Source organism: Phaseolus vulgaris, chromosome 5, assembly GCF_051622355.1.
Source record: "Phaseolus vulgaris cultivar YP4 chromosome 5, ASM5162235v1, whole genome shotgun sequence".
NCBI classification, from domain to species: domain Eukaryota; kingdom Viridiplantae; phylum Streptophyta; class Magnoliopsida; order Fabales; family Fabaceae; genus Phaseolus; species Phaseolus vulgaris.
In genome coordinates, this window is record NC_143502.1 from 35,846,539 (window position 1) to 35,857,168 (window position 10,630).

Here is a 10,630-nt window from a genome sequence, read left to right on the forward strand (position 1 = left end):
CTGAAGATGACTACTCAAAATTAAAGTTTGGGTGGTCCTTTTACATGCAATTGGATACGTACTAAGAAATATTAGAACTACCTTGAAAAGTTAAATTAGACAATAGTATTTGAAAACTGTCTCTTTGAGGAAACAGTGTTTGAGGCAGTTATTAACAGTAGGAATGGGATCCTATGATACTATATATGCTACGTTAATGTTATAGTTAGCCTTACCTTATATGCATATGTTTATGTTGCAAATAATCAGAAAAATATTATTGTTAGAACTGGGTAATAATAAGAGAGGGATTTTCATACAACCACTTCTTTTTCTAATACCCATAGCTCTGAGCAGAAACAAGTTAAAGCTGCATAAAAGAGAAACAATAGGAAAGAGACAAATTTGTCTCATGCAAGAAGGACAGCGTACAATTTTTTTTTCCCTTTTGCCTTTCATGTGATCCAACGTATTAAGCTCCATAACAAGGTTGCCAGAAATAATTCTCAAAAAGCAGCCGTTTTCTCTAGTTGTCTTTTGCAGATGAATTTCAACCCCATGAGTAAGAGATGAAATTCCTTTCTGCCTCATCTTTGGACCACTGAATTAAGCAATTGGAATCCATCCCATGGTAGGTCCAAACTTGCCTCTCATGAAGTGTGTTTAAGGCAGACTTGCATCCATTCCAATATGATCCCTCATTTCACAGGGGACCCAAGCTGTCGCAAAGACACAGCTGTTTCCTTTCCATGTGAGAACTAGCATACCTTCTTCTCTTTTCATCCCCCACCCACTAGCATGCTCATCTAGCAAACCTTTAACTTCCCTAACAGTTTCATCACAAAATGGAACACTGAGGTAACCCACATTTTTCATTCTTTGGGACATTTGCACCCCACACTCCAACCTCTCTATTCTTTGGTGCCCTTCAAAGCTTATGATGTTCTCAATCTTCTGGCCTATGTCGGATTCAAACTCTGTCCTCTGACCACTATCTTTAGGCAAAAAGGTCTCCAATGCGTCAAAGGGTATCCAAAGATGGTTGAAGCATGTGGTGATTCTTGATGTGAGACTAGATACACTAAGATCACAATCCTCGTCAACCAAGAGAACAATCCGGGGGTTAAGACCTTTTATTAGATTCAAAAAGGCATCCCTAAGTGAAAGACTTTGGCGGCTTCCCTTTCTATCATCAGACAAATAGCGTAGCCAATTTTGGCAATTTATGACCAAGGCTTCATCTTCCCTGAGATTTAGCGTAGCAGGATTCAAGAGACTTAACATTGCTTCAAAATGAAAGCTAGTTGATTCATCGCTCAATTCCGCAGGTGTTAAAGGTCCTGTGTTTCCTATAACATTGAATTCAAAAGGGACATCTCTGAACTTGGCGAAATTTCCTAAACGTAAACCAACCTCATGTATTGATACATTGACCAAGGGGGGTACATGTGGTCTACAAAATGGAACCGTGATTCTAAGTGAAGGAGGTCCTTCAGGACTTTTCGCTAATCCATCTATAAAAGTAGGCCATTGCATACAATGGGTTATACTAAAATCTAGAACATGTACCCTTTGGTACCCCGTTATTGCTTTGTAAATTTCATTATTGGATGCGCAATACCCAAATCTATGCCAAGGAATGAGATCCACATACCCGGCTAGCTCTGTCACGCTCATCAGCCTCCTTTGAATGGTGTTGCTTCCTTTGAAACTCATGGCAGTAGGGCAAATTCTTGAAGCCCTAGAGATTAATGCCCTTAGAAACCACGAGGTGAGCCTTTGGTTGGTGTCCCCCACAGGGGAAGCAACGTTGTTGAGCACCCACATGACCTGTTGAGCCAAGGTGATGTCGTTGCTCTCCAAAGCGCTGGCACAGTGGAGCAAGAGCTTCTCAATACAAGCTCCATCCAGGCTTCCGAGACACCCTTTGAGTGCTCCCGAGAGAGGGTTGTGAGGTGTGTTAAAGAGAGTAGTAGGGTTTTGAAAGGAAATGGACGTGCCCTTCAGCTCAGCTTTCATGTGGCTATGTGAGGACGTGACTTGCATGGAGTCTAAAGTAGAGTGAAATGAGAAACAGTGGAGAAGTGGTTGAAGACTAAGGTAGGGTTCTATTCTATTTTGCTAGATAAAGATGGTGTAACTAATCAGTTCGAAATGGAAAGGTGTAGAGAGGCAAAACGGAGGGAACCTAGATTTGGTAGCTATATTCACTTTGTGTGAATTCTTGAAACATATTTATAGCAAAAGAAGGGTCTATCATAATGAAGGGTTAGATCAAGATACATATATAACTGGGTTAGGTCCACTAGAGAGATTAATTACCTAACTAGTGTTTGAATGAAACGGGAAAGAGAAACAATTTCTTTTCTGAAATTATATTGATTAGTTGTGACTGGTGTATTTCAAATTAATTAACGTAAAAAAGTATTCACAGTTAAACAGGATTGCCTAAAAGGAAAAACGCATGTCTGAAATGCAGAATAGAGTACAGCACTCTGTGGATTTTAAAATTAGTATATGATTTAAAAATCATTTAGCTGGCATAAACCAGTGGCATGATTGGTGAATTATGAGTTGAGTATGGGAGAGGTAGTGAAAGCTTTGGGTGTAGTAATATAAAGTTGAGAGAAGAATTTTCAGGTACGTCTCTTGCTCAGAATATATATTGTTGTATCTTTCGTTTCCCTTTGGGATAAATATTGGAAAAGTAATGGCGCATGCATTGGTAAGTTTGGAGTGATGAAAAGATGGTGTAAGGCTAATTTGGCTTCTTCTTCATTTATTTTGAATTAGGTTAATTTGTTTCGTAGTAATGATTATGCTTATTATAACGAAAATAAAAGAGAGGATGATGAATAGGTTAAAAAGGGTATACTAGCCGGCCCACTCTTGTCGAATTCGTTTTCATGGAAATGGCTATTTTAAAGAAGATCCCATATATGTGTTTACTGCAACAAATCTGAATTTGTTCTTGCCTTCATTCCCTGACTCTTACATAATGCATATAATTAATACACGCAGTATATTAAATATAACTGAGTTCTGCCATGGCATGCCAAAACTAAAGACAAACCAGAACACTTCCTATAAGACACATTCTTTCGGTCACTTTTATATACCCTTTTTTCTTCCCACCGATTATATATATGTTTCCCTTCTTCTTTGAACATATCCACTTGTAATGAGTAAAATAACAACACTTACTTATTCCAGATTTTGTTCTTTTCTATATAATTCAAGCAAGTAAGTTTCAGTATGCCATAATGCATGCCCTTCTTACCAATTTTTTAAATTTACTATGCCCTACAATTAACATACCTCTTGACATTATTTTAAATTTACTATGTGTTACGATTAACATATGCACTTAAACAATAAAATATTTGAATTTTTTGTCTTGATTAAATAACTTATAAAATAAGTCTTATTTGGTTATTGACATAATTGTCCGGAAAAGAATTAAAAATATTCTTTAATAATATCACTACGAAAAAATTATTAAATAATAACTAAGTTTAAAAACCAAGAATAATTAGACAATGTATTAACTAAATTAGATACTAATTTAGAGATTAAAAAATTATTTATATTTAAAGTGTTTTCTATTATTAATAAAATAATTTTTAAATTAGTATCTAAATTAATTACATAAAAAATTAATAAAGACTAATTTAGAATTTAAAGTAGTAAGTCGCTAAAATCTTGATAACTAAGAGTTGGATACCAATTTAAAAATTATTTATTAATTTTTATTAATAATAAAAAATACTTTAAATAACAATAATTTTTTTAGTTAATAAAATGGTCTCTAATTTAGTCAAAGTAACTAATTATTTTTATCTTTAAAATTAATTTTTATTTAATAAATTTTTTAGTGTATTTTCTTCTATCCACTTTGTATGTTAATTATTAAAGAAAAACTCGCAAAATAAGTTAGGTTATGACAAAAGAAAAGTCTGATATAAATTGAACCATACTACTTTAAATCTAGTTAGTTTGCCTCGTGATCTAATTGGACTGAGGTCGACCAATATGTTATAAATCGATCTGTTTTATAAAATAATAATTATAATCTAAAATAGAAATATTAAAAATATATTTTATTACAACATATACATGTATTACTACAATTAAAATTGCTTTTAGAAACAAATTTATTAATTTCTAAAATGATAAAAACTAATCTAATTAAAAACTAATTTAAAATTTAATAATAATAAGTAGCAAAACTATTAGTAACTAATGATATATACTAATTTATACTCTAATACAAATACCAAGTTAGATATTATGATTGAGAAACCAATTTAATTATTATTAAATGAAAATCAGTTTAGTAATTAAATATAGACAAACTCTTTAATCATCAATTATGTAGAAATTAATTTAATGATCAATTATGTAGAAATTAATTTAACAACCAATTTTATTAAAATCCATTTAATGATTAAATATAAAGAAACTTATTTTGTAATCAAATATATAAATATCAAAAGATGGTTTCTATATTATCAAGAAACTCATTTTATAATCAAATATATAAACATCAAAAGGTTTCTATATTATAAGAAACTCATTTTATAATCAAATATATAAATATCAAAAGATGGTTTCGTATCTAAATAATGATAATATTATGTTGTACCACCTCTTCCAAAAATATATTTAAAATTGATAGTTTCAATTCTTCTCCATATTTTGAAAATTTAATATTTAATAAATATTTAATTTTGATCCTTATATTTGCTTTGTTATTTTTAAATTAACATTGCTGAAATGTTAATTTTAAAGTTGTATAATTACTGGATATTGAAAGTTATATAGTTGAAAAAGATAATGTTATGTTTCTTTATTTTTTATAATAAAAAATTAAATAAAATTAAACAACATTTCTAATAAGTGTACACTTAGATAATTTTGTTTATATTATATATTATTACGCCAAAAAAAAATAAATGGGCTAGTGGGTTAGTTAGCAAATTTTGTATTTCAAGGTTGTCCTAAATAGTTTGAAAACAAACACCAAGAATCACATCAATTTCAAATTGAATTAATCCTACGTTATATGAATTAAGTTGAAGTAAACGCTGTAGAATGCCTATATGTTACTTCAAGTGATCCATAACTAAAGACAAAATACTATTTGGCGGTGGGGGATAGGTTCAGTGCCATGTAACGAGGCTTAAACACATAAATAATTATCAATCTACTATTATTTCCTTGTTTGCCACATTCTGCTTTCTAAATTTGTCAATCTAATATTTCCTCTCTTCTATGTAAAACCCAACAACAAAGAACCACAACAAAATCATAGCAATAGACTTATGGAGTTATATTCTTGATGATGAGTTTAAAAATAAAAATATATGATAAAGAATAAATTTAAAATTAAATGATATAAAAAAATATTAAAATAATAATATTAAGAGTGGTAATGTGATTATATAAAAAATATGAGTTTTCAGAATATTATTATAAAAAAATTCCACGACCAACTATAACACAAGCAAAAACAATACAAATAAAAGAAGGATAATTCTAAAACCTAATTGAAGCAACTTTGGAACTAGCCACCAATACAACAATTTTTTTGTTTTAGGTAATGCTGAGAAGTCATTCAAAAACCATTGTCTAAAACAATAATAGGTAACGATTTTAAGTTATTGAATATACACTATATTTTATTTATCTTTTACTTAAATTATACAACACAAACATTTCCTATTCATTTTAAGCAACAATTTATAAAACATCAATTATCAATTATAAACAACACTTATTAAAATGTGAGTATTTTAAGCAATATTTTTTAAATTGTAGTTATTTAAACAACATTTATTACCTGTTGTCTTTTTTATATATAAAAATCTCGTGAATATGTGGCCAATATGCACTTCAATGTAACTTTGGCTCCAAAACCAAAATCAGGAACCCTAATTCCAATTCGAAATCCAATCTTTTTCTACCTTACTCTCCACTGCTCCTTAACACTCAATCCCCACCCTTCAGTAATCAATGCATATCATTATAATCAATTCTGGTTTTAATTTGATGAATTTTTGGTACAATTCATACATGCGTGGACGTAGCTGATTCATCATTACTTTGTGTCTGTGAGTTGAAGCTGTGGAAGGATTGAATTATCATGAGGCACTTGCTATTTTGATTTGAAGCAGCTAACATATTTATTATCTCACAACAATTGGTGCAAGATTATGTTGAATCGATCAAGGTGAAACAATTTCATTGGATTTGCCAATTCGGTGATTTGCAAAGCAATTGTTGGTGAACTTTATTTTTCGGTGCAAAATTTTGGTAATTAGCACTTTTTATTATGGTATTGGTGCAAGTGTTAGATTCAATTTGGTGCATTTTTTTTCAGTTTGAATAAAGAAAGATTTAATGAAATTTCATATTAAGAATAATTTTCAATATTATGACAGGCTCACTGAATTTGAAAGTCGAGAGTAAGTACTCTTGAGCAATATTTGGAACTGGTGGAATCGAAGATCAAGAGTGTTACCAATTATGTCCTTTGTAACACTAGTACAAAAAGGATTATTTTCGACACTACATTCACAGCGCTTTTACGATATGACGTTGTCCTTCAAAATAAGGTGACATTTTTTAAATTAAATTACTCTAAAAAGGCGACTATGAGGTAAAACAGTCTTCTTACAACAAAGCGTTTCGTCTAAGAGGGCGACTTTACCTTATAGCCGCCTTCTTACAGGAAGCACTTTATTATAACAAGGCGGCTTTACCTCATATCCACCTTTTTAGAGTCTTTTTATTACCCAAATTCATATAACACCAGTTATGCTTTCATATTTTCTTGTCTTCTGGCACTTCGTTTTCCTCTTCTTCTCTGTGATTCTTCGTCATCTCGAGTCATTAACATCTTTGAGTCATTGTGTGAGCTCTTTGCTTCTTCTTCACCATTGATTTTTTTTTTCTCTTACTTGCTTCTTTTCTCCCTTTATTGTGAATGTTATTCACCATTCCTACTATTTCACACTAGTGCAAAAATAAGAATCAATTACAACTTACAATGATGGGTGTAGTTTACCAGTCATAAAAAGTAGTGCAGTGGCATTTTTGTAATTATCATGAAGTTTATTATGACAGTTAAAATTAAAACTAACATTGTAAGTATTTACTATGTCGATTTAGAGTAGAACCGTCATAATAAATTTTTACTATTTCATATTTTATTACAACTGACATAATAAGTATTTAATAATTTTTAGAAACCCTTCTCCACGCACACTGAAGTTTCTCCTTCCTTAACAATTTTTAGAAACCCTACGATGGTACTCCTTCCGCGGCTTAATCTTCTCCTTCCACCATCTTCACTTTCTCCTCTCAAACAAAACCCTTCCGCGTCGAAGCTTCTCCTTCCATCATTGAGGTAGGTCAATCGAAACTTATACACGCAAATCTGATGTGTTTCCCATTCACTAGTGCAAAAAGGCAAAACGAGTGCGGCTATTTTAAATTTATAAGGCCGGCTATATAGCCACATATATAGCCGCATTTGATCAACACGCACTTGTAAATTGAAGAGATTAGAGTGCTGCTATATAGCCGCACTTGTAAATACCATTTATAAGTGCGGCTATTTCTTATAACCGCACTTGTATATGCCAAAACATTATAAAAAAATTCCAAAAAATTTAAAACACCGCCAATCTTGTGTGAAGGCAATGTTGATGAAGAGTGGCACAGGAGCGTCAGCAACGACAGCGACAACGGAAGCGGCGGCAAACAGGGAAGCAGCAACAGAGCAAACCAAAAAACCCATAAGAACCCACGAAGGAAATGAAAGAGTACTGAGCAATGCAAGAAACCAAACAATGTAAGAAAAACGAAAAAAATTATACATGAGTGGCACGGGATCGCCAGCAACAGCGGCGGCAGGATAGGGAAGCAGCGACGGAGCAACGAATGTCAGCCAATGAAATAGTGCTTCGAGACCACCAATGCAAGGAAAAAAACATATATAAGAAAAATGAAAACATTTATGCATATATTTGTGAAGATGAAAAGGAAGAAAGAGAGTTCAAGAAACTTACATTGGAACAAATGGAATGCATATGCAACAGAAGGAGATAACTCAGAGCGCAAACGCGAAACGAAAGCAAAGACGAGAAAGAAAGTTTGAAATTGTGTGTGGCGCGCTTCAAAATTTAGGATAAAAAAGGATTTACGAATGTGGCTAAAGGTAAAACCGCATTCATAAATCAAAACGCTTTGATTTACAAGTGCGGCTATACAAATAGCCGCATTCGTAAATCAAAATAATTTAAAAAATGCCACTACATTTTTTACGAAAGCAGGTAGCGCAAAAATTGCACTAAATAAAGAGTACCCTTTTCTTCTTTTTGCCCTGGTGATTTGTCCTAAACTTGTTTGGTTTCGAAACTTGAGTTTCCCTTTTTTTAATCCCTAAATACTTCTTCTCCTTTATGCAATGTTCATGGTGTGTTTATATTAGCTCCTTCTCCTTCTCCTTGCAGCTTCGGGCAATGGTTTCAGATTTGATGCATTTTGCTTATATTACGAATGCGTTTACAGTTTTTTTGAAACTGAGAATGTGCTTTGTTGTTTGCATTTGAAATTTTTGAATTGATACTTTACTTGATATGTATTTACGAATGCATATGAAATTTTTGAATTCTTCTCTGCTGTTACTCACAGTTTGGTTTTTGGAACCCGAGTTAGCATTTCAACATAATGTGTATCATTCATTGATGACTTGTGTAGCATTAATTAATGAAGTTAGAGAACCAACATTCCTCAATGTCAAGCTGAATGAAATACATTCAATAATAGTAACAACTACTTTTACTTTTACTGTTATTTCTTAGCTCTACTTATTTCTGGATGAGAGGAATATATAGTACACATAGCACAACCTTTAAGCAAGAAAAGCCAAAATTAAGTAGCAACAAATTGAAGATTTTTGAGTTAAAGGATATGGTTGCAGAGTTTGGCGTAAAGTTTAATCAAATTAGTCCAGATACAATACCCAGGTTAGAGGAAAAATCATTGATTGGAAACAACTTTATATGCCAAAAAAATAATTAACTTGCTAAAAATACCATTACCAATTGGATGTACTTAAATGCAGAGTTTGTAGATCCTAGGCATCCAAAACTCCTATTACAGTCATGAAAAAACAAGTGTTTGAGTTGTTATAGCTGTTGCAGAAATATGCAGTAAAAACTGCATATATTCTTTTTGATAGCTGATAAGTGTCTAATTTCAGTAATATTTCATATTAAAATATAGGCACTTATGAGGATTTATTGCTAATTTACATATAAAATAATCCCTAATTTATGAATTTATACCTTTTTACATTTTTTATGATCTTTATTTGAATAAGAGTATTTTATTCTCAAATTTGGTGTTAATTGCAGATTTCTAAGGAAGATTGGAGATTTGGATTAAAGATATGATTTGAGCTAAAAAGATAAAGATAAAAAAGGCCCAATCTTTCTTTGTATCTTTTTCCATTCTGGGACCTTCTATCTTTATCTACCAATAATCAATCAAGAACTGAATATTAATATATAAGATATCACCTCAATACATAAGAGTTTGAGCAGATTACTCCCAATCCCAAAGGGTAGAATTAGCCACGCATACTTCTAGCACCTTCCATTCTCCCAATTGGGTTACAATTCACTCTATGGTGTTTTTTCCTCTCAATCTGGCCCCCTAAGGTTGAGCCTCTAGCCCTCTATTTATCCTAGTTTTCTAGGGTTAGGTTGTTTATTGTGTCACGCTAATGGGCTAAATGATAAAACATAAAAAAGGCCCAATCTTTCTTTGTATCTTTTTCCATTCTGGGACCTTCTATCTTTATCTTTTTAGCTCAAATCATATCTTTAATCCAAATCTCCAATCTTCCTTAAAAATCTGCAATTAACACCAAATTTGGGAATAAAATACTCTTATTCAAATAAAGATCATAAAAAATGTAAAAAGGTATAAATTCATAAATTAGGGATTATTTTATATGTAAATTAGCAATAAATCCTCATAAGTGCCTATATTTTAATATGAAATATTACTGAAATTAGACACTTATCAATAGCATACCTACATAATGGGAACAAGGTAAAAAAAGCAGTGTCTTAATGTATGTTGATTTCCACATAAATTAACACCAAAGCTTGTCCTTATACTTGGCACCGTGCACAAAAAGAAATATTCTAAGCTCACACCCGGTTGCTCATTTGTTAACTTTGGCATTTAACACGAAAAATGGATGGTAAAAGCACACAGAGAAATTGCACCTCCTTTGCCTACCTTAAAAAAGTTTCTTTAGCTGCACAAGGTTGCCATCCACATTGAGCATCGTCTTAGTTACACACTTGTAACAAATTTGTAAATAAAATTAACAAATATACCCTATTATTCAGGTGGCCAAAGATCTGCTTTTGACGAAAAAATGTTACTTTATCACAACTTAGTGAGGTCGACAAGAAACTTCTCAAAGACGAGTTTAAGAAGGACATATTCCCCACATTGAGGGATGAATTGTTGTCGGAAATGCGAGCAGAGTTAATATCCATGGGAGTGTCCATTCAACCTCCTGTTGCCCCTTCACCTCTAGAGGTTTCCCCTATTCTTGTCAGCA

The 10,630-nt window shown here is 32.1% G+C and overlaps 1 protein-coding gene across 1 annotated transcript; it reads right to left on the reverse strand.

Moving 5' to 3' along the window:
- Positions 1-290: 290 nt before the first annotated feature.
- LOC137835521 (scarecrow-like protein 32) lies at positions 291-2,699 on the reverse strand. The gene has a single exon (XM_068644060.1). The coding sequence runs from the start codon at positions 2,023-2,025 to the stop codon at positions 643-645; it is 1,383 nt and encodes a 460-aa protein (XP_068500161.1). The 5' UTR covers positions 2,026-2,699; the 3' UTR covers positions 291-642.
- Between the last annotated feature and the right edge of the window lie 7,931 nt (positions 2,700-10,630).